The sequence below is a fragment of the Cololabis saira genome, chromosome 4 (assembly GCF_033807715.1).
Source record: "Cololabis saira isolate AMF1-May2022 chromosome 4, fColSai1.1, whole genome shotgun sequence".
Lineage (NCBI taxonomy): Eukaryota > Metazoa > Chordata > Actinopteri > Beloniformes > Belonidae > Cololabis > Cololabis saira.
Genome location: NC_084590.1, coordinates 39505199 through 39531465, shown reverse-complemented (window position 1 = coordinate 39531465; position 26267 = coordinate 39505199). Strand labels below are relative to the sequence as shown.

The 26267-nt window shown below is 39.0% G+C and overlaps 1 protein-coding gene across 1 annotated transcript in view; it reads right to left on the bottom strand.

Annotated features, from left to right (window-relative positions):
• gbe1b (glucan (1,4-alpha-), branching enzyme 1b) overlaps positions 1-26267 on the bottom strand; it is a 117128-nt gene that overhangs the window by 21862 nt on the left and 68999 nt on the right. Inside the window, exons 13-14 of the mRNA XM_061719738.1 lie at positions 11586-11770; positions 1042-1172 (exon numbers count right to left, since the gene is read on the bottom strand). Coding sequence (XP_061575722.1) covers positions 1042-1172; positions 11586-11770 — 316 coding nt within the window. The remainder of the gene's footprint in view (positions 1-1041; positions 1173-11585; positions 11771-26267) is intronic.

The following is a 26267-nucleotide window of genomic DNA, read 5'->3' as shown; positions in this document are numbered from 1 at the left end:
GCCTGCTGTAATCACAACAGTGGGACTCATTAAATTCCTGACAGCCAATGTTGCTAAAGAGAGTGTTTCTGAACCAGTGGGCTCTGATATTATTTCCCTCTAACAGCATAACAACATTACAATAAACAACTGACTCATATTTCCCTCAACAATTACTGCTAAAATTACATCACAAAAAGTAGCAGCCTCAGAGAAAACACTGCCATTAAAACTGTGGGTCTTTACAAGTCTCATTTACTCTTAACACGCCTCACGCAGTGCTTAAATCTCTGATCCGCTTCTCAGCCCAGACTCTCCTCAGAGGTGGCTTTTAGTATGCTAAATTCTTGCGGCATGCTCAAAATGTACTTGTAGGAGTGTAATTAAAAGACGATTCAAGGCTTAAAAATTGGTAAGGAAAGAAAGAAGAGCTTGATGTAAAAATAAAATAAAAAAAATTGGACAAACTTGCTTTTGAGAGCCCAGCTAGGGTTAAAAAAACCCAAACAAACAGGTGTTCTTTTCCATATCTTACCTGCTTTACTATTCAGACAGAAAAACCACGGCAGCCTTTTCTTGGAGATATGAAAACTCCAGCTCACAATGACTAACAAATGCGGCCGATTCAAGCGAAAATGTTTATGCAGAAAATCGATCCTGCGCCGGCCGTGGATATTGAAGTTATTGATAACGCTCAGCCGGGTAGCTATTGATGTACAGTACTGTGCCTCTCTTTCACACAGAGACGCATAGTCGCGCCCCAAACTAATACCGTGTGTGAGGTTTAAAGCCCATTCCAGCAGCGTGGACTGTGGATTTCAAAGCTTTCCATTTCTGTCTCTCTTTCAACATTTACTGTCTTGGCCTAAATATTGATTTTGTGCTGCACATAGGATTAATCACGGTATTACATAAAAGGAAGCAAGTAACAGGGACATCATTACTCAGAAAGGGACTGCGAGTGTGAACCATGGTATGTCAGAGGAAATCCGATGTCTGAACACTGGAGGGGAAAAAAAAAAAAAGAGCAATGACATATTATACCAGACTTTAAAAGGATACTTTCCTGGAGCTTCTGCAGCCACCCTGTAGTCCTGGTAGCTTTTGCTGGGGTGGAAGTTGAAGACAAAGATCACGTGTGCCCTGTCAAACACAATGACCTTGTCCCCTTCATGGCTGGTGCTGACAAAGCCCTGGAAGGGGGGAGAAAAAAAAAGAGAAGGAAAAGTAAAGCTAATTAGGTATCTCTTCATGCATAGTCATTACCATTCTCATGCTGGATTCAGACAGTTATAATGGGTCACATTATGTCGGTGGCCTACACAGTTTTCACACAGACTGAGAAGCCTTGCCGCATCAAATTTCAGGTGGCACTCATCAGCAGAAAGCTGCAGCCCACGGTGGTGCAAGGCAGACGCTGTCAGCTTTAGACAGCTGCACATGATAAAGGCGCCACTCTCCCGTGGAGCGAGCTACTGCTAACGTGTCATTAGCAGAGATTATCAATGTCACCCAACCCCCTATTTTTAGTGCCTAGTTCCCCCAGGCCAATTTCAGGGCAGCATACTTTCGGCTGAGCGAGATGATAAGCATGCCTGCAACTGGACTGGCAGAGATGATGGAGTTTAAGAAATGAGCTCAAAGTCTGGAGACAGTTCATTTCTTCAACAGATCTGAAGTGATGCCAGCTTCATCTGGCTGGCGGGAACCGCTGCAGCATTGCAAAAACTAATTTAACCTGCGTTGATAAAGTCTTGGTCAAATGAGACTGTATATTACCTCCATGTTTTTACTTATAGGGATAAATACATGCAAAAAATAAAAAATAAAAAATACAAGCTGATGTTTGATAAATGAAAATCCAAATGATCTTATACATTTCAACAGCGCACCAAGAGAAATTCCCCCACGAGATACAACCATATGGCCGCTCGATATCAAAGCAACGCCTTCTAGTCTGACATTAGTTCTCACAGTCTGCAGTTTCTGTTTCTGTCACTGCCTGCAGCATCCCACTGACCCAAAACAATTTTGAGTGAAACTTAGCCAGGCAGGGTAAATCCTTATTTGTGAAGTCAGCACTCTCTGAGAGTATTTTTTGTGAAACTAGTGGTGAAATCCAATATTTCCACAACCTGCAGTCCTCCTTTCTGGTTCCTTTCTTCAGATGAAGTCAGATTCAGTCAGGTGGCAGGTGAACTCAGTAACGTTTGCAGAAAAATAAAGAAAAAAAAAAAAACACACAATTCTAGTTTCACTACCGTCACACGGTATTGCTTTGGCAACGCTATGTGACTCAATCATTACCTAAAGTGCTAAATATTGACAGCACAAATGATGGCCTCAAAGGACCTTAATATTTGAAAAATGTAAGAGGCAAATATTATCTCTTAACGCTGAGATTCAAAAGATAGCTTTTACAAGTACAAACACAAATCAAAGTTACATTACCAGCAATATACAGGAATTTATAGGCTGGGTAGCAGTACTTGTTGGTGTTTGAGCAGTAAACTTATGATGTAGCACAGACTACTCTGGGTACTATAGAGTCCGTTTGCTCATATATGCATTACATTACATTTTATTTAGCCAATGCTTTTATCCAAAATGACTTACAAAAAGGGGGAACACAAAACAAAAGCAGTGGGAGACTTGCAGTATGTCAAAAATGCAATTTCTAAAAAGGAGATACACAATGGAAAACACAATCTAAAATACATTCTCAGTAGAATCCTGGTAGGCGGAATGATGAGGAAGAACCAAGAGCTTGGTCTTGGAGAGGTTTATTTGATGTCAGAGGCTGGAGGATATCACTGCTGAGATGGTTGGGTCATCCGGCTGGGATGACCAGGAAAGCTGGGTATTATCTGCATACTAGTGATACATAAACCAATATGAGTGAATGATCTGGCACAATGAAGTTGTGTAGATGGCAAACAGAAGGGGCCCCAGCACCGAGCCTTGAGGAACCCCTGCCTGACCCTACATTATTTCCAGACGATGAGAATGGGAAGTCTGCCCTTGCTATTACTCTGAATGAATGCCCAGGGAGATACGATTCAAACCTGCAGATATAGCTGCTCTCAAAACACTCTATCACAGACAGAAAACCACTCTTAATGACAATAGAAACAGAGGTGGAAAAAGTACAAAAATATTGTACTTAAGTAAAAGTACAAATTTTCTGCTTGAAAATTACTTAAGTAAAAGTAAAAAGTACCCATTAAGAAAATTACTTAAGTAAAAGTATAAAAGTACCTCAAATTAAATATAATAAAGTACCAAAAGTACATGGTGTAAAATGTACTTAAGTACAAAATTCAAAGTACAAAATTATTTTCAAAAGGATTGCAAAGAAATGAAGAATCCAAGAATTTGCTTACAACTCTAATGTGCTTTAATGGTGATATTATTCTGACCCCTTTAGCGTTTGTTTCCATTACCCCATTTTAATTTCGTCGGCTTGAGCTGCCGCTCAAGGCGGATTTATGGTTCCGCGTTACACCAACGCAGAGCCTACGGCATAGGGTACGCGGCGACACGCACCGTACGGTGCGCTTCGCCGCGTACCCTGTAACGCGGAACCATAAATCAGCCCCCGCTGTGCTGTTCTCACGGCAATAGCCTACATTTTCATTTAATGTAAGACTTTAATTTGTAGCGAGTAACGACGTGTCCAATTTTAAATATAGCGGATTTAGTAAAAGTAAAAGTACAGAAAAATGAAAGTATCAATAAAAGTACAAATTCTCAAAAATCTTACTTAAGTACAATAACGAAGTACTTGTACTTCGTTACTTTACACCACTGAATAGAAAGGTAAAGAAGTCCCAAGACCGCCCAGTAGTTCCCAGCCTAAGCAGGATTGAAAGAGGTTTTTTTTGTGGAGATGTTTTGCCTGCACCTATTTGAAGACAGTGGGAACCGTCCCCGAGCCCAATTAATAATTTATCAAGCGTGTGAAACCTGGCACAACATGTGAGGCATGGCGGATTTTTGTAGGGATGGGAATGATCCGACATGTAGTATGACGGCTGCAAGTTAGGAGTTCAGATACTTTGTCCTCAGTGAGACGACTAAACTCAGAGTGAAATGCAACTGCCAGGAGGAGTCAGACCAGGACATGTTGTGGGACTGCTAAAAAGAGCCGGATGGCACATCCAAAGGCTCATTGAATTTGTCTACTGATAACTGTCCCCTATTTGGGAAATCAAGAAGACAAAAGGTGGATGGATAGATTTGTGGCAGCCGGATAAGGGAGTGGATTCAACAGAGAGTTCAATGTAGAGAAAAGCTTCTGAGAGTCAGAGGTGCTGCTGATTTTGTCATTGCAAAGCGCCCTTTCGGCAGTATTGATAACATATGTAAATGAGGATGGGACTTATTGATAACCCTGGAGGATTAGAGATTTAGCGCCGTTTTTGAAGAACAGTAACTCCGTAGCTTCTTTGACATCCAGTGAGGAGAATGAGATATGACTTGGCAAAGTGGACATAATCACTAAGGCGAAGTGGCGTGAGGGAGAGGTTTTGGAGATCGCAACCAAAGGAGACTAAAGTGAGAAGAACAGAGGACTGCTCCTGAAGACGGACAGTGAAGTGAATCAATAAGAGGTCAGAGGGATGCAGGTGTGACTGAGACACAAATCTGCACTGTTTCTTGTGAGAATTAGATTGAGTTGTTTGCCAGCTTTGTGATTAGGTGGGCTGGGAACCCTGGTTCAATCGAATACGTCTATCAGGGACAGGAGGTCTGGGGAGCAGGGTTGGTCTAAATGACTGTTCCTGCCAATAACAAGCAGAGGACCATCATACTCAGGGATGAAATGGTGTCAAAGCTCATCCAAAAATGTGCCCAATTTATCTGGTAGTTGGTAAATTACAACCACAGAGCCGATTTTGACTCCAGGAGCATATTTTCTGTGGAGGCAATACTTTTGTGACCACATGAGTCTCAGTTCATTTTTGAGATCTACTCAGTTTGTCCTTTAAAAGCTACACTGAACATCTCTGATGTTTGTTTCTGCGTACTGCGCTTCTACAGAGTCCCCGCATGCCTATATTTCTAATAAATGCATTTACACCTGAGAAAACAAGCATAACTGCTGACAGATCATCTTATGCTTCTTGATTCAACTCCAAAATGCCCTTGGATCTTCCCACTACACTGAAATATTGAACCTGCCGAGGAATAGAATATATCTAATAAGCACAATTACCTTGGCAATGTCACTGATAAGCTCTCGAGAGGATTCAGACTTATCTGGTTATTACAGAGGAATCTGCAAACATTATTGGCATTATCTGTGAGTGATGTTCTACAAAATATTTTTCTGATATCGTATTAGAGATTTCTTTTTTCTCCCCTTGGAGCTGCATCTGGGCATGAGGATAGAAAACAGGGTCAGTAACAGGAGCTACTGGAATTAAATGATTATCTGTTGCTTTAATTTGACCTTCAGATAATCGACCTACTGTCTCACATGCATCAGGAGTACGAATGCCATCTACAGTAGGATCCATGAGTATACTTTGATGCCACTTCCTTAAAGCTCTGTTCACAGTCTTTTAATAGAGACATTTCCACCACATTTCTACCTTAGAATTACAGTACACAAATTTAAGAAACTAATTCGTCACATTTGACAGTGGTGTTGACTTTTCAGCCCCTGGCATGCAGAACAAAGTATCCAAAGGCAAAATTTAACAACGCATTATTAGCTGCAAAGGCAGCCCCTTATGTATCAGTCTTTTTTTAACACTTCAGTGTAATGTCTCTGCTTATGCTTTGTTTTGGTCCTCAAAATAAGGACCTTTATTCTTGAGTACGCTTACACACACAGGGAATTTTTCATGGTTAATGAAGCCTCCAGTACTTGCATAACACAAGAAAGAAAGAAAAGACGTATAGAAAATAACGCTGTAATTAAAAAAGAAAAACCTCTCAAGTGGCAGATTCAGCAAACGTATAATTGTGTTGTGTTGTGTTATGTGCAAAGAAATTCAAGTAATCTAAGAAGTATGGAAGGAAAGTTTTGTTATGAGTACTCTTACAGTATGTTATGCAACGATAAGATGAATAGAAAAATATGTGCATGAATTATACAGTTTCTGGACAGTTTCTCATACTTTTTTTTTTATATGCAGTAGGACAGTACAGTGTCTCTACGCTTATAAACTATAAAAAAAAACTAACTATAAAATGTTGTATGTAACTGTTTTGTATTGTGTTGTATGTTTTTTGTTGGACCCCCTCGAAAACGAGATGATTCATCTCAAGGGGCTATCCATTAATACATTTACTTTATTTAAACAGTGGATTCAGCATGCTCCTCTGCTCCACCCCATTTTGGTGTAAATGTAAAAAAATACAAGTATCTGCAAATGAATGTATGTTGAAGATATCAAAAATGTTTATTCTATAATAATAATAAAAACAAGACTTGTATACAGTATATTAAATGTAAGTAAGGTTTAATTTACTTTGATATGTTCTTAGATCCTGAAAATGTGTCCTGCAACTGAATACAAGTAACATTTTTTGCTTCTTTTCCATAGAAAGCCCTAATATTTAAGCCTAGTTCTTACACGTTGTTTCTACTTGCTTCTTAGCTCTAACGTTACACATCGGGAAGTCCATTAATTTATGTGGAAGCTTTTGCAATCTTTTTTTTAATTTATTTATTTATTAACATACAGTGCAAACAACGACAAAAGACGACATCAGTTTGTGTGTGTGTATATGTGTGTGTGTGTGTGTAAATAAGGTGATGAAAGATACATAAATTGACATTAATTTGAGAGTAAATAAGTTAAACAAATAAATAATTATCATATAGAGTGGTGTAGCACGATATAATATAAATATAGCATAATAATATAGTAATATTATTATGAAGTTGAGGCCCCCACCAGACTCCAGTTGCCCGACTGGGAGCCCCAGCAAGAGGCAGGTAGGACGGCAGTGAAAGGAAAGCCCCCCTCCCTTTTTGATTTTAAGTATTTAAAATTTTTGTATATATATATTTATATTTTCATTTTTTTATTTGAACAGTAATCATGATAATGAAGCTTTTGCAATCTTTGATGCAGTTACCAAACTACCCTGTTTTTCCAAAAGTTATTTATCTCGCGCATGTACATTCTGTGTGAGCAGCAAGTGCTAACTAGCACTACGTGAATAACCATTAGGTTTCTGAAAAAAACTTTTAGGAAATAAACTTCCTTGTTTTTTTTTTTTTTAAACCATAGTGTGAAATTGTACAGGCTACAGGAAGAAGCTCTGGTAAAAACTGTTTCTCTGCCGTTGTAACAACAAGTTGGAAGTTGCAACATCAAGTTGCATCAAGCTATAAAGAACCGTACCATCTTCCATTTAAAACCATGGGTCATGTTCCACATCTCATTTGGACTCACAGAGGGCAGGTGGAAACAAGATATGATCCATGTTGCTCCATACCTCTACTAAGGTTGCAAAAGCAAAGAAAAATGTAGGTATATTTCCAAAAACTTTCCACCTTCAAAGTTTTCATAGTCTAGAAAACTAGATGTACCTGCAAAGGAAATTTAAATTTCCTTTGCAGGTTCTGTAGGTCTCGCTACCATCAGTTAGATCTCAAGCCCAATAAAGAGGTAAAAGAGACTGATTCAACAAGATGATGACAGAGCAGCGACGGATGTAAACAGTGCAGATGGCTGCAGCTGAGGATCAATGTCTGAATCGGCTTTGACATTGACAGTTGAATACTCTTACTTTTATTTAAAAATTGAAAAGAAGACGGCCCTCATATCATTCCTTTGCAAGGATGTATTTGCTGTTTTGTGAACAGGGTACAGGAAAGGTTCAAGTTATTCTTTTACACAACAAGCTCTCCCATTCACTCGTTTCCGTGGCTCAAAATACATGACCTTGCTTGTTGCTCTTATTGGTTGTAGCGCTTACCACCTGTGTGCAAAGGCAGTGTGATAAGCCAGTGGTTCCCAACCTTTTTTCCTTGGAGCCCCCCTACTTGTGTCTAAGACCAACCAGGGCCCCCGACTCGTACGTACTAGCACCAAAATAGTCTTAAATTGAAAAAATTAACATTATGTTTTTTTGATACATTTCTCTTTGGTTTACTCTCTATACATATGACTTTGTTTTTCTCCAATGTCCCAATGTCCCAATGTATAAAATACGCACAAAAGGAGATAAAAATATTTCTGAAAAATGTCTCATTTAATATGAGACCAAATTTTTTTTAACATTTTTCTTTAACAACCTGTCGGAGTAAATTAAATGTTGAGTAATGATATAATAATAACGAATGAAATCATTTCCTGTGTTTGTCACCAGTGTATAAAAAACCCAAATAATATTCAAGACATTCATAAATTATTCCTAACAATGTCTTATAAATGACTCATTTGCAAATATAATTTTTACAACTGCATAATTTCAAAGCAGACAAAGTTTCGCGCCCCCCCAGAGATCTCTGGCGCCCCCCCAGGGGGGGCCCGGGCCCCAGGTTGGGAGACACTGTGATAAGCAACCTGTGGTGCTGGCCCTTGGATGGGGAGGCCCCGTGGATTGTTTTCAGACCCTACATTCTTTCCAGATGTGGATCTGATCCATCAGGCTTAAGTTTTCAATGTAAGGTTATTTTGATATGGAATCATACTAGCTCTAAAGGTGATCTCCATTGACCCCCGTGTTAAAAATGTTAAAAAAAAATAAATGTACACTCAACTTCTGAGCTGTGAATTCATTATTATTTTAAAGATGATGTGGCTTGTTGTGCCGTCTACTGTACCGATACCCTTGTGACTGGTTTTGGGTGGTCCTGAAGAGCATGGAGGTGAGGCTTAGCAAAACAACCCAGAGCAGCCGTCTTTGACTCCTGTTTGCAAGGAGGCCGGGCTTACGATCCAGGACTTCAGCTGGGCTGACTCTTGCTCTGTAGCTTTTACCTGTTACAGCTGCCGGGTGCTCTGGTTAAGCAACTTTGGCATCAGATCGTCGCGGCACTGAATATTTAGCTCACTAGACATCTGAAATGCATGTTTCCAGAGCTGAGTTCTGCTCGGCCCACATTATATATAAAGCATGTGACCCATAGTGATATCACATGTAGTCATTGGACTTGTGCTTATGATCAGGGCTGCACATAAGTGGGCCGCCAGAGCGCATGCGCCGTCAAAATCCACAGTGCGCTGTCAATCTTGTGCTGCGAAGCGCTTTTGCGTACCAACAGCTGGGGCTCATATTATTGGTTGTGGCCAGACCAGAATACTAATATTAAAACATCTATTGGGAGAGCTTTTCCCCAGAACTGCCACTCAAAGTTGGTACTGGCCAATCACAGCGCATCCTTATTCCCCCTCCATGATCGTGGCGGCGGTGGGTTGGGCAGGAAGAGATGGAAGGATCAGCTTTACTGAACAAACCCCGACACGTCTCGTCAAAATGTCCAAGAAGCAAGCGCCATTTAGTAATTATTTTGGCGTTCCACCACCACCAACTACAAAGAGACGCCAAACTGAACCACTACCCGAATCGAACAGAAAACGTGTGTTCGCCGAGAAGTGGCTGCATGATGTTACGCGGCGACGCGTACCGTACGTCGCGTTCCCGCGTATCCTACCCCGTAAGCTCTGCGTTGGTGCAACGCGGAACCATAAATCAGCCAGTGTCTGTCACTGCATGCAGCAGTTACCTGCGCCAGCAAGACGCTGCTCTCTGATTATGGCTCACAGTTTATGAAAACCCCAAATAAAAAATAAATTAGAGAATATTTTATGAAATCAACAAACAATTCCATCATCAAAATTATAACAAATAAAGGTTCAACATATCTTGCTTTGCATGTAATAAGACTAGGTAATATATTAGTAATATAATATATATATTAGTTATTAATATATTCTAGTTGAATTATTGAAATAAGTTAACTTTTACACCATATTCTAGTTGAGTTATTGAAATAAGTTAACTTTTACACCATATTCTAGTTGAATTATTGAAATAAGTTAACTTTTACACCATATTCTAGTTGAATTATTGAAATAAGTTAACTTTTACACCATATTCTTCACCTGTAGCAATATTCTACACCTTGGCTGATGTGGACATACAGAGCATAGGAGGATATTTCAGCTGCTATATGGTTGGCTGTCTGTACAGTCATGCAAGTTCAATGCTATTAAAGAACACGTTTTTTCATATAAAATAAACACATTTTTATGCAGTTTAGAAGTTTTGGGGCTTTTTTTTGGCTACTGCGCTGCTGAAATCGGGGTGTCCTTTATTTCTATTTCTGAAAGTTGGCAATAGGTGCAAAATATGCCGTGAGCATCCCAATCTGGCCGATAAAAACTAACTTTTATACTGGCTCTACAGACTAACACGCACCATAATTTTTTAATTCATCTTTATAAGTGAATAAATATCGTTTTGCCTATAACTTATTCCTGCATCCCTCTTTTATCGATCCGGCGAGACGGGTCACCGCGTTTTTGGAGCCCTAAGTCACATATCCAGGGGCTCCTCTGAGCACCAGACCAAAATAATTATGTGCAGCCCTGCTTATGATGGAGTAAATTCAACATCATTAGCACAACATTTGATTATTTTAACCATGTTGAAAGATGTTTTCTTTGCTAACCATATTTTATTCTGAAGGAATATTCCAGTATTTGTAAGTCCCACCCCCTACTGAGTCCAGCTACTTTACATGCAAAACAAACATGGTAATTAGGTCACACTGCCACTTTGTAATCTTAAAGATTTATTTCAAGTTCTGATTTAAAAGTAATGGCATAATAAGATCAAGCCTTGACAGTAAATTGTAGAGCACCCATTTACTATGTGGTTCTAGGCAGTTTCACACTAATATCGCCTAAACAGCCACGACCAGGAGCTTCCAGTGTGCAGCAGGTTAGCACTGCTGCCAAGAGTATTTGTATTTCCTGCCAGTTGCAACCTCTGGGATCAGCCCTCCTCCTTATCCCCAAAAGGCTCTTAGACGCATGTCTGTAATTACGCTCTGCCATATTTCTCGTACTCTTCAGCTCAAGTTTGTCTGCTGGTCAGCGTCTAACATGGCAAGGTGAAGTAGCTCTAATCTGGGGACTCATTCCCGGGGTTGTGAGGAACGGTATTTCTGAATCAGCTGCACACACTCACTTCTAATCCCTGTCAATTTAGCCACAGTCTCCATTTGCATTATCCCATTACTTTGCTACAAACCCCTCAAGAGAAAAACATAATTTATTCTCTCAATTGCAGCCAAAGACAGAAGCTCAAGGAAGAGAGTGAAATCTATTACTGCTGAACTTGACAGCAGCCGGAGAAACAAGACACTTCCAAAATGAGCTCCATTTACGGGGCTTTTATCTCAGTGGGAAGAACCGAACAGGTGTGTAAAGAGGGTGGCCTGAGAATACATTTATCCATGGAGAAATAATCTTATAAGACCTTAATCATTTATAAACAAATGGAATAGAAACATGAGTTCATTAAATATTCTGTGTGATTAATAATGTTGCTGCACCATCACATTTTTATGTGACTTTGTCATCAAGTATCTGCATGAAGCTCTCTGCAGTGCGAGTGTGTGGTGTTCTTACAGGTGGGGCTGCCAGCCAGCCGTACTTGTCTTCGGTGTGGTTCATGTCCCGGTCAAAGGAGTACAGCTGACGGTAGCGGAGGTGCTCCATATCCAACAGGTTATACTGCCGACGGGCATAGTGGTAACTCTGCTTGTTACCCTCTCGAGGGAAATCCAGCCACTCAGGATGGCCAAACTCATTTCCTGCAACACAGAGAGCGTTATTAAAGAATGCACTGTATATAACGAAGGGAAAGGGAGGCTGTCATTTAATTTGTACACTTCGTTGTGTCACGCTTCGCTGGCTGCTTTTCCCTGTGAGCTTTGGTGAAGTATTAAGACAAAACAACAACAAAAAACAGGAGATAAAATGCACAAAAGTTGGCAGCAGTCTGACGTGTTTGAGTGGAGGAAAAGCAGAGTGAAAAGTACTCTTTCAGTATGCTGTATACAGTTTTAGCCCCGTCAGCTATATCCGTAAACCTTGAAATTAGGCTCTCTCGTGAAATAGGTCTGGTACCCCTCCCATTCACAGCCGTTTCCACGGATACGGGACATATCGACCAATCGTAATGTGCCAGGGGCGGGGCTTTATGACATGAGAACATCCAACAAGCCACAATTCAAAAGAACCATGATGGCTCGCATTTACAATCACGGTATTTACATTTTTTTTTCTTTTTAAAATTCTAGTTTGATTATCACTCTGCCTATGTTGCATGTTTTATTTCTCTGATGGCTGTATTCATATCTGTCCGGTTACTTCTGCGCAGCTAGAATAATTATTTGTACCACAGAGGAACAGGATTAAGATATATGGCCAGGCTAAGGATGAATTAAATTATCAAGAACTGGTACCTTTTTTTTTTTATTTTTGTCACAGCCAGCCAACTTAAAGTCAATGTTGATGGTATTGCAAAGGAAAAAAAAAAAAAAAAACAATCTGTAGAATCTACCTCACATGAAAACATTTAGTCCGTTTTCACCAAGTTTGATTGTTAAAAAATTAAGGGGAAACGCAAGCAGCCTCAGAGAATACAACCTTCAGACTAGTATCATTATTTCACAAGGCTGAATATACGCTGTAGAAACGGAGGAAACAACAGAACTGATGTTACCATCCTGCCAAGCTAGGAGATGAGATAATGAATCCGTTATCGGATGTCATAACAACATCAGAACACAACAGCCACGATAATTGAATTCCCTGCAGAGAAGGAAAGAGACAATAGATGGAGGAAGATAGAAGCTAGGTAAATAAATAAAAATAGGGAAATAAATAAAAAAATAAATAAATAAAAGTAATAGGATGAAGTGGAACTGACTGGGACTGACAGCGGATGCTAATGAAATACATTATGTAGGTGTAGAGAAGTGGCAAACAATGCGAAATGGACTGCCAACGTAAGCTCGGTGCAGCACTCGCCTCGAAATTAGGGCAGTGAAAACACAGAGAAGGAGAAAGACATGAAGAGGAAGGCAGAGGAAGGGAAAGTAGGCAGAGAGAGATCCTCTTCTGGTGACATCTGCATGAATAAGAAGCCTCCCACACAACTAAACGCCAAGAAGAGAACTACACCTCAGCAGCCGCAGCAGTCAAAAGCAGACTTTCTTCCACTTCTCCACCAGAGGATTGTGTATGCTACCCTGCGTTTCTGAAAACCCTGCACTAATGTTTCACATGAAAACAGAGTACAGGAGGGGACTGTATTCAGAGTGCGTTGCATGAATATAAACTTAACCTGAGCATCACAAGCACCCTGATTCCCGAGAGACAAAGTTTTGAAATACTTTTCTTGGATATTTGAAGCTATAATATTTAAAATAAGATTATGATTATAATTTTTCCTCATTCATCAAATCATAGGAACAAAAAACAATTTGCAATCTTATGCATAAACTAATTATTGATTGATTTGATTATTTTGTACATCTAAAAGACAACAATTAAAAGAGAAGATAACAAAACAAACAAAAAAAGAATTTAATCCTTTAACACTTAATATCTTAATTTACATGTGCAAAAAGGAGTAGGAAGAAGTGTAAACTTATTTAACCCTAACCCCATTCACTAATCATTTATTAACAAGTATTTATAATAACTAACTATACTGTAATTATACTCACACACTTACCTATACATACATACATACATACATACATACATACATACATACACACACACACACACACACACACACACACACACACACAGTTGAATATATATATATATATATACACACATATGCCCATATAAATATACTTATTTACACCATACTATCTCTATATTAACTCCATCTGCTCTATATCTATATATATCTACATACACACACATATACATAGCTGCCCATTTCTGTACATAAATATAAACAAATCCTACCCATTCACCCAATAGTGTTATATGCAGGCCCCTAAACTTATTATTAATTATTAATAAAACAGCATCACGTTTTCACTGACATTATCCACTCAAATAACACAATTACCATGCAATATCCACATTTATTTTTTTATTAATTGTTACTTATTGTGACTTTATTTTCTGATTTCATTTAGCAAAGTCAAAGAGTTGCCGCACTGCCTTCTGTTGCTCTACAATAAATGATAAAAACATCTACACAACAGAGTTTTATCCTTTAGGGTCCGTGATCGTCACAGACACTACACATGTTCTTTTAATGTCTATAACACAATCAAATTATACACAAAACATACCAGTTTAATGAGAAATGAGGTGAAAAGTATTTCAGCCTGAAATTGAAATAGTTTCCAGTTTGAAAATGTGAAAAATTTAGTTTTCTGTTTTGCAACATGAATTATATTTATTTACAGGCTCACATAATGTTGCAACACAATCAATAAGTGTATAGTCTAATCTATAGATTAATCATAATAATGTGATGTAATCTTAATTAGGATAGGCTTCAAAGGTTTGGTCCTTCTATGCTGTTGCAAAGAAGATGAAACAATGACATTATTTTCATTACTTTATTTAAATTCCTTTGCCCTGGGATCTAAACAGACTTTACATGAATGAGACCTACTTTTTGAGATATGACAGTTTAAAATAAATAAAGATACAAAACCTCTATCTATAATAAAGTGTCATAATATTTAATTGCTTAACGGGGGCTAAAACTAACAACAAAGAAAAATACCTATATACCTATATATACACATTTCTCCTATTTAAATACTTCTGAGGAGGTTGAGGTAGTGGAAACGGTTGAGTCTGTCAGAGGAAGCAACAAAAACACCGCATCAGTTAACAGTTTGAGGTGTTTCCTTTCCAGGAGCTTCCAAACCACCTCCTCCCTCCCCAAGTCGCACCTTTTGTTCACAGCGCCTGATTGTACGTCAGTGCCATTTCCACTGCTATGTCAACACCACCAGGCTTTCCAAATGTATTTGGGGATGTTTTGATGTTAATTTAAACTGCTGAAACACTCCACTGGCTTTTGCTCGCTCCTGTTTAATTTCCCTCTGCAGAGCACGCCGCTACTGGTATCAACATCATCTCGTCATTCCAGTCGTTAGGATGTTGGTTGGAGTTTTCCACCAGATTGTTTATGTTTATGTAATAATTGCTTGGGGGTCATGTTCTGGGGCTCTGGAAAGCACAGAGAGACAACTTGTGGTGTAATAAAATTGAACTGAATTAAACACAGTGCCTCTACATTTTGGTTTCGCTTCTGAAGGTACTGTACCTTTAACATATTAATAACAAGTTAAATAAGTTGCGTATGCTGTATCGATTTTAATATTTTAACTATTTTGAGGAAGTGATAGGGACCATATACCTTTTCATTATGACCTGAAACATAAAGCTTTTTTGGAAGAGTGCCTTTTCTTCTTTTCCTTTTTTTTTTGCAAGTACTGCATACAAGAAACTCTGAAAAGGCATAAAAGAACTCCAAACTTTGTGTAATACCTAAAGAATGACATCCATACTACCTTAAAAGAACTTCAAGAAAAGAAAAAAAAACACTACACGTCATTGTTTGGCCGCATATCCACAGTCAGGTTGACTTCCACCCAGGTGCACTTCCTTTGGGTTTCTTCTGCTCCTAGTTTGACTTTCAACATGCTCTATGTCGCACAGAGTTGCCTACTTGAAGAAAGAGTCACGGACCCATGCAGGGGTAAAAACACAGTTTAAAGTGCAAAAGAAAAGCCATCAAAAATGTGTTGTTCTTCACCCATCACTGAAGACACATCTACAAGCCACAAAGGCATTACACAGGTATTCAACCATATGGGCCCTGTATGTGACATCTGTACACCATCCATCCATCCATCCATCCATCGGTGATGCAACGCAGAGAAACTTTCACGTACATCGTGTGTTCCCATTAGCAAAACTACCAAAGATGATGTATTGTCGCCCTGCAGGCCAAGGCAGAGAGATACTGTAATAGCATCCCCACACCTTTACAACTCATTTCTTACTATAATTTAATTTTCAGCCACACTAGCGGCATGACTCAACGGGCAGAAGTGTTGCGTAATCCATCCACTGAAACTTTAACATTTATGAAAGTGAATGCTATAAAAGTTGGAACGACGGCTTCTGCACAGGCGTTCTTGATCTCTGGAGGATCAAGCTTATTGACTTCAGTCATACCCAGACTCTTCCTGTGACACCAGTACATGGTTGACTTCTTTTTTTATTTTCATCAAACCATCTATGAAAAAGGTATGGTGAAAAAAAGATGAAGCATTTTTCAGTTATTACTTGAAAAACTACAATCTCTTCTGCTTCACAACACAAAAATGCATTAAGGGCAAGTGAAAAGATTTCATTAAGATTATGTCCTCATAGAAGCCCCGCCGTGATCACGGCCATCTCACTCACTGTACACGTATATAAACCCTAACTGAACAATTGTACTTATTGATGATTTCCTTCAGTGTCATACGCGAGAGATCTAATTTCCGTCTTCCATCATTATTTATCAAAAATTAAGTCAGTTTATTGTGAACTATTGCCATCAGCACTTGAAGGAAATTGCCTTTTGATTTTCTCTTGTAGCGCAGCTCTCATGACGCATGTCAGGTCACGTAAGCAGTTCAGTGAATAAGTGACCTGCCAGTTAAAGTGCCTTCATGCTTACAGATCTTGGTTTGTTTGTAATATATGTCAATATGAACTGCTAATGGACTCAAATAAAAAAAAAAAAGGGAAAAAAATAGATTTTTTTTCTTTCCTTCTTTCACTCACGCGGACTGAAATGCAGGTGGAATAATATACCTATAAAAGAAGCTGTTAGTCAATACTGGTGTAGAAATATTGTGAATCCATCCGCTGCCCTACACTTGACCTGCACAAATACTACAAGATCAATATAACACAACAAAGTTGCCCCGAGAGTTGCACAAATGTTTTCTTATTCCAACAGGATGCGAATGTTCAGTGTGCACTTGCTCATTTACGTGTCGATCCCCGGTCCGATGCGCGCGTCATTTTAATAGCGCACGCATGCGCAAAAACATAAAAGTTTGAGAGAGAGAAACAGAGCGTCCTCTGATCTGTGCCCGCGACGGCATTGAGACTGCCGTGTTGTGATGAACGCCTCTCACAGAAGCTGCACTTCATTAGCGGCACAAGTGCACCGGCCCTCTTTCAGCCCATCTATTTTCACTTTCCCAATGTTGTACTTTCTAAAGTCTAGTGGAGATGATTGCCCTCCTTTAGAAGTTGATTCGGCAACGTGTGGAAGCCTTTGACTCAGACTTTGATTTCAGCTTTGAAAAAGGAACACATTTGACACACCTCCATTAGATAATCATTTCCTTCTTCTCTACAACACGGCACACTTCCTCCCATATGCCTGCATTAATCACCATGATAATCACCTTCCTCTGCCTTCTCTCAACTGAAATAAACTAGATCGCATATTCTGTTCAAGAATAAACATGACGGAACCTCATAAGTAAAACCATAAGGAGATTTAACAGGTATTAGCGTCTGGCACGACACGGTGAGGTGTTTTATATACCGTGTTATATATGGGGGCATTGCTTTTAATTATCAAATGAAAAACAGTTTTGTTACAAAGACTGACAATGATTTAAGTCTACTAAGCTGCAAAAGAAAGAAAGCAGTAGGTGGACACATCTAACAGCAGAAGACTAGATTTGGCTATGAGTTTTATTGTTTGCAGTTTTTAGTCCGTCTAACCTGGGGGTTTGTTTCAAACCTCTGCGATCTGGCTGCTCGCGTCTAACGCCCAAATGGAGTTCTATTTCAGTGTCATTGCTTTTGATCTCGGCAATGAACTGCTGTAAGAGAAACATTAGTTTGCTGATAGAAGAGATAGCCCACGCCAAGAAAGGTAAACCTGCGACCATGACAGACCGGTTACCCTTTCGAGGCTTCAAATCCTTAAAAACCTAGTCAAGCAAGAGTCACTTCATCAACTCCGTGCCGAATCAGAAATAGAACACGGTGTATCGACATATCTCTGTCACATCAGCCTTTTGGCTTCGACATTGTGAGAATGTCAGTATGGTTGCAGCATTTGCAGGGATAAAAACACATATGCAACACGCGTTCAAATTCATAGAAACATGAGCCAGTAAGTATCATTTACAGTACGTTCTAGTTCAGGGTTAAAAGCAGCATATTGGTGCAGCTACGGTGTTGTGGATAACAAATATTGACCAGGACAGCAAAATGCCATTATTTGCTAATCTTAATGCATTTGCATTATTCAAATATAAAATAAAAACCATCGAAAATAAAGAAAGAGACATTTTGCCATTCCAATGGCAAGCAAGATATGCTCAAAACAGTTGGGAGTTGGGCATCAAACAGATGCAAAAGTAACAAAGTAATTAGAAAGAAAGACCTGGAGGAACATAAAAGTAACGAAGTAATTAAAAAGAAAGACCTGGAGGAACATCTCACAACTAATTAGGTTCATTGGCAACAGGTCAGTGAGATTAGAGACTTGGTCTCAGAGGTAAAGATGGGCAGAGGTTCGACAATCAGTTAAAAAAACTGTCTACAAATAGTGAAACTATTTTTCAACAAAATGGTTCTCAGTGGAACAGTGTGAAGACAGATTATCTAATCTACAGCATATGATACTGAAAGATTCGGAAATTCGGAGGAAATCTCTGTACGCACGAGGACAACCCTGAAAAATCAATTTTGCATGTCCATGATGCTCATTAAAGACAGGCATAATACTGTAGTGGAAATTACCGCATGAACTTGGAAACGCTTTCCCAAATCATTCTCCAAGGACACAGTTGAGGTTTGGTTTGTCATCAGTGCTCACTTAAAAAGCTTGCATCTGATTTTATGGGTTTAGGTGCATTAGTGCCTATGGAATGGGCAGCTTGCACATCTGAAAACATCAGTATCGAAAGGTTTATGCAGATTTTAGAGCAACAAATGCTCCCATTCAGACAACGTCTTTTTCAAAAGAGGCCTTGCATGTTTCAGAAAGACGAGGCTAAACCTGCATCATCTTGGAGAAGCTCCACAGCAGAACTAATGGAACCAGAATGATAAGAAAATAAATAAATACAACTAAAATGACCCAGGACACTGACCAGAAAAAAAAAGCAAAAAAAGAAAAGCTCAAGCTACTTTCTGTTCTGAGCAAATTGTGGATCGTTTTGAGAATTGCAGATTATTAAATTTTTAAAAAAATGTACATTTAATACATTTAAAAAGGGATTGTGACATGAAAAACAAATTTTTCTTGATTTTTTGTGTTTCGTTGGGTGTCTTGACATCAATTATACCCAAAAAAACGAACTTGGGAGGAGGAGCGGGGCAATGATTGACAGGAAAGGGGGAAAAGGACGTGTTTTTCACTGCGCAAAAAACACCGTCATAAAAAAGCCAGGCATGGAGTGCTGGAGTGAGGTTTTTCTTGTTACACCTTTTTAGACACATTTGAGGGATATTGGCCAAGACTTTTAATAGTGTTGAAAGCATGTTAAAAATTATGTCACAATACCTTTAAAAAAAATGGAATTCAAGTTATACTGCAACATGATGAATATCTCATACTGCAATAAAACTAAAATATCAAAAACTTTGTTTGGTACTGCTGATAACTATTTAAACTGCAACATTATTATTATTATTATTAATAACCAATTAATTTGTCATTATTATTATTATTATTATTATTGGGAGGGGATTTTAGGTTTACACAAGGTTGTGTTAGGCAGTTTTTCAGCTGGCATGTTCCACTACTCAACCACACTAACTACATCAGATAAGGACCGACAGTGACACAGTCCCCTCAGTAATTAGCAGCACAAGAAGAAGCCAAGGATCAATGTGTTTTCCATTGGTGGGATTCTGGCAAAGGAAGATCAATGAGGGAATGAGAGGGGGTGAGAACACGAGTCGCAGAATCTTTTAAAAGCAGTGTGAAAAAAAAAACAAACAAAAAAAAACCTCAGACATGATGCAATGATTATTTGCATTTGCAAGATTGATTTCTTGTTAATGCAAGCTCTCACTCTCCACACTCCCAGTTTGCACATTAAATAAGTGTTACTAGTCCAACAGCAGAGGTGCGATTGGCATAGCCATCCAAAACCACATGCCTGGAAGCACATCCAGCTCTCAGCGGGATTGTGCATTTTCAAAATGTATGAGGCGGAAGTGCTGGTTTTCAACTCACTGGTTCAAGGTTGCAATATAATGGCTGCCTGTTGCACTGCAGCTCTCCATGAATGTAAAGTGATGGGAGAAGTCTTTAACTCAGAGACTTAGACTGTAATTCTGCAAGGTTATCTTAAGTCTCTGTGAGCCCTGAAAGTCAGGAACTGTGAGCACTTCTATTTTGTCCCTGCTGATGTAATGATAAACCCACTGAGCCGTTTCATTACTGCCACGCCACTGGGCGCTTTAATGTCATTGACGCTCCAACATCCTTTACAGTATCCATCTCTCAGCACCTCAAATGCAGATGCTCCCTTTGTCCGCTTGCTCTCTGGTGTTTGCTATTGGTCATGAGTAAATAAATGGTTTTTTCTACGCTAGGCACTTCAAATTGATTTGCTTGCTCAAACAATTTGCTCTTGCTCAGCACTGGCTAAATGACTCTGCCATCATTGATCCATTGACACGCTAAGCCGTCTCAGATTGACTTGATTTTCTTTTTTTCCTTGAGCATTTCCATAATGCGCTGTAGACATTGTGCCCCCCCCCCCAACATTTTACACATTTTATTTCCTACAAAAGCGTGCATTTTTTCAATGCATAAAAATATTTCACTTTTTCTCCAGTTTAACTCTTAACCACACACTATTACTTTCTGAGTTGACTTTACTGCTCTCTATAAAACTGCAAACTTTGAAATGATGAAATGGAACCAATTGTGCCAAGATCTCATTTCATTTTTCTTTCCCCCTCAAGATCTAATTAACTTGCAAAGAAAGACAAACAAGGAATTTTATGGAAAAAGAAAAAAAAAAAAAAAAACACATGTTGACACTTGGAAGAGGTCACATAATCATTCATAATAAAAAGCCTCAGAGAATTATAAATGAAGAGTTAAACAACTTGTAATCAAAAAGTGCTCCATCCTGACTTTGGCAAGTGGCATCAGCTTTGAGGATGAGGTAAATACCAAAAACCTAGGAGGATAAGGTGTACCGCCACAACTGATTTCCAAGGCCAAGTACAGCAGGCCTGCTCTTAATGCATGTGCACACAAGCTTCAAAAGAAAGCTCAAATACTTATCCTGTGACCAAATCTGCAACAACATGTATAGAACTTTTTTCATGCATGGCAAGGCAGAAGCAGAGAAATGCACCAGAGCATTTAATAAAGAAAGGCTCTGTGTAGATTAACCCACAATATATGGGGCCCAGGGAGTAAACTCTGCCTGGCCCACTCCAAACCCCGGATTCTTCTGGTTAGTGGATCAGCTTGCCTGTTTGGGGTCATCGTTCCGATGCATCATCAAGCTATCATATACAGTTTGACACACTTTGGAAATGAATTTTAGTTGTGATGATAGCAAGCTTTACCTCTATCTATATTTAAAAAACAACTACATTTTAATTTTAAATTGCTTCCAGAAAAAAAACTACTCTGGTGACTCTGCGGGGCAATCCTGCCCTCCAGCTCAACCAACTCCTGGTCCATCCATCCATTTATCCTTCCATCCATCTATCTATTTCTGCTCATCTGAATTCAGACTGTAGAGTCATCTGGCTAACCGGAGAGGCCCAGGCCTCCCTCTCCCCGGCAACCTCCTCCAGCTCAAGAGGACAAGGATTTCTGAACTTGATGGCCTGGAAGTATCTACATATCAATACACTAAACATAAGCCACATGACATTGAAAATGGCATTGATCCAGAAAACAACTTATTTTTAAAGATTAACAACGACTGCCATTATTATACAGATGATTAGTACTACAGCACCTTCAAAACTGAAAACAAAATGTCCATAATCCACTTCAACAACAGAAGTTTCTATGCCAACTTCCATAACATCAAGGATTACTTAAGCCAGTTCACACAGCCTTTCAACATAATTGCGATATCTGAAATCATGGATCAACAGTACAAGGGGCATGGATTTTGAACTTGAAGGATATGAACTGAACTGTATGAACAGAAATAACAAAAATGGTGGTGGTGTAGCTCTGTACGTGGACATAAATTATAAGGTGGTAGAAGAAATATCAACTGTGGTAGATAATGTACTTGAATGTCTTACAATAGAAATATGTATGGAAAAAAAGAAAAATGTTATTGTGAGTTGTATATACACAACACCAGGGTATAATATAGACACATTTAAAGACTGGATAGAGCAACATTTCACAAAAACAAGACATAAAGTCATGTTTATCTGTGGTGACTTCAATATTGATCTTCTAAATCCAAATAATCTTAGAATGACCGAGGAATTTATTAATACATTATATAGTATTAGCCTATATCCCAAATTCACCAGACCAAGCCGGATCACGTCCCATTGTGCTACATTAATTGATAATATTTTTTACAAATGGTATAGACAATAATACAGTGGGAGGACTATTAATAAATGACATCCGTGATCACCTTCCGGTTTTTATAATTTATAACAGTAACTAACAGTCACTGACACGCTTTGCAGAGGAAATATGGGCTCAAATTAAGTATTATATAGTATAGTATAATCAAGTATTTTGTATCTGTAAATAAACTTTGTATTTGTAGAAATATTTTGTGCGTGTGCAAAAAATATTTGTACTTGCAAAAAATATTTTGTGCCTGTGAAAAAAATATTTGTACTTGTAGAAATCTTTTTGTGCGTGTGCAAAAAATATTTGTACTTGCAAAAAATATTTGTACTTGCCAAACATATTTGTACTTCTAGATACAAAGCTACAAACTTTTTTTACAAAGCTACAAACTTTTTTTACAAAGCTACAAACTTTTTTTTACAAAGCTACAAACTTTTTTTTACAAAGCTACAAACTTTTTTTTACAAAGCTACAAACTTTTTTTTACAAAGCTACAAACTTTTTTTTACAAAGCTACAAACTTTTTTTACAACTACGAATTATGGCACTGTTTTGACATGCCAAAACTAAGAGCCAATCAGCGATCTTTGGAACGGGTTTCAAAGCGTTTCTGGAGAGCCAATCACCACATTGCATCGCCCACTGACGTCGCCGCCATATTGGATGTGGCAAGACTGGGCTGCAAACTAATACAAGTAAATGGACTTATTTTCATAAAGCACCTTTCTACAAAGAAATTTACGTTTTACGTCTCATTTATTCATTCACACACGCTCTAATATACTTGGGAAACAGTTAGGCACCAAATATAATATATTTAATTTTCTCAGACGGCAAAAATAAGAACTTTATTGATCCCACATAGGAGTAATTCATGTTATATCAGCTATAGAGAACAAGGTAGTGCCGAAAAACAAAATATATCCCCTGTTTGCCAGACAATCAAGCCTAACTCTGGTGGGAGGGGGCGCGTACACCACCTGTACCAGCCAAGGCAATGTAGTGGCAACACTCCAGACCACCTGGGCGCGAACGCTGCGGTCAGCTGGAGTAGAAACAGCGAATGCTGGGGGGGAGGGAGCGCGTACGCTGCCTACACCAGCAGAGGTGTTATCGCAAAAATAGCAAAGAATATATATCTCTTACACTGGCAACATGGAGCGCTTACACCAGCAAAGGATTTGTCAAAAAACAAAACAAAAAACAACACTACACAATAAGCAGAGCACTAACGCTGCAGCCAATCAGAGTGAGACCATATGCTGGGGGGAGGCAGCGCGTACACAGCCTACACAACCAAAGGTCGATTAAGACAAACAAAACCGTAGCGTGCTTGATGCTGGCGCTAATCATTAATAAATATTAATAACATGCTGGCAGCCGGGAAGCGCTAACACGACCCTCCAGCTGGGAAAAAAAAAATGCCAGGAAATAAAGAAACCGGGTGCGCAAACGCAACCGTATCAATAAACAATAAACAATGCAAAGAACTCAGTAGCCTAGTCACATACCTCGTCCCGGCTAGAGGGGAGTGACAGCACCGGCTTACCGGCGAACACAAGGACGCACCATGTCCACGTGCTAACAAACTCAGAAGAAAGTTTTGCCGTTGCAGTTCCTGGAGGGCGAATTGTCCGCTGCTCCGACCGACAACGGTCACAGAACTACCAGCGACGAACTACAAGTTAGATTTTGTTGAAATGCAGCTTCAACGCTTCCAAAGCAAACCTGCGTGCGAGAAGATGAAAAGGAACTGATCCTCTGACGACGCCGGAAGATATCAACTTCTCCGGGTCATCCAGGGGTCACAGGTGACATTGTTGGTATACATACTTGAACTGCGCATGCGCGAAGAGGAATATTCAGTGCTTGAAGGACCGCCTCTGGCGGTCAGCAGGGATGAAATAGAACCCTTTGCACACATTTGTGTTCTTCAATCAAATGTGTGTCTGTCCGACAATAAAAGCTTGGCTGGAATTTGGTCATGAAACAGGGAAATGTTCCAACCCAATCAAGGTCCTGCTAAAGTTTGGACCTCAAACTGATTTAAATGCCATGACAGGAACTTTTAAATGAAGAAAAAGGTTGTAGTAAAAACACTACTGATTTATAGGGTGTGCTTGGTTTTTCACAGTCCTTCATTTATATTAATTGCACAATGTAATATGGGTATTATTCATTTGAAGTTGTATTAACTGGATTTTACAGCCTGTAAGGGGAGATGAGGGTAGTGATGGTGAATAATAATAACAACAACAATAATACTCCCATAAACATTGTCCTTTTTAACAACAAATCATGAGTCTGTGGCTGTATGTCATCAAAAAGATACAAAAATGTGTTGAGGTCAGGATGCCAAGCTGAGCTGTCTTTGTAGTGCTTTTCAAAAAGGCTACATAGAGTTCATTGTCAAATCAACAGAAAGCATTATTTCTACTGATCATCCCTGCATGATTCTGAAGCTTTAGAAATTTAAAACTGGTTGAAAATTAACATGGCACAGAAACCCATGGGTGAAACAAAGCACCAAGAGTGCAGCAGAGTACCTTTCAGGAATGCTTTAGCCGGCAAATCAGATATAATGACTATTAACCGTCCTTCAGCTACCCACACAGGGTCACTTCTCTGACATCCTAATCATTATAAGCTTGCCAGTTGTGATTGTCCATCAAGAAAAGTCTTTTTTTTAAATAGTACTTCTCTCCCCCTCCCCCACATCAATTAACTTGGCAGAAACTCTTAGAGCATTTAATTCTTTTTCCTCGAGTAACACAGAAAGACGGGCAACACGTATTAACAGTTTGACCTGTGGTCAGACTTTAGCATCTGCTGCCTTGGTTCTGGGATCAAAGTGCTGGGAGTGCAGGGTGTTCGCCGCATTTAAAACTCTTAAAATCTGATAAAACGCAGGCCACCGTGTTAAGTGTAAATACAGATTAAAAGAGATTTTTTTCACAACAGAAAATATATCAAAATGTTGATAAAGAAGAAATCCATCATCTTAGGAAAAGTAAAACGATGGGAGTGCACTGCAAGTTTTTCCTTGAAAAAGTCTGTAATTAACCACATGTTGCTTTGACCCATAATATTATTGTATAATAGTTTTATTCAATTAAGAATAAAAATTCTAAATAACAGAAAGAGAAAATAAATAGAAATAACTCAATGTAGTCATAAAGATACAAAAAAATATTAATTAGAAAACGATAAAAAGACAAACTTGGGGGTATTTTTAAATATTAAAAAAAAACATTAAAAAAATGTATAATTTTTGGTGGCTTATTTCATATATAAGGCATTAAGGATTAATTGTGTATACCCTTCAGAACTGATATTTCAACCCGCCCAGGTTGTAGGCACTACGCTGCCTCCATACAATCACAGATGTCTTTTTGAGCCCTGATAAATCGTACTCTCTCAGAGGATGTGGCATCACCGGTTTCCAAAGAGAATAGCTGATTGCCATTTGTGTGGCCGCAGGACAGTTTTCCTCTTTTCCTCAGTCCATGTCGGGCAAGTTTCGCCGCGACGGGGGACGGCGGTGTTTCTGGACTGTGTTCACACATGGCTGCTTCTTTGCATGATGGAGCTTTGACCTGCATTTGCCCATGGCACAGTTAATTGTGCTATTTTTGCACAAATGATCTGTTAAAAAGTTACGGGATGTTTGTTTAGGTTTTTCCTTTTCATACCCCTTA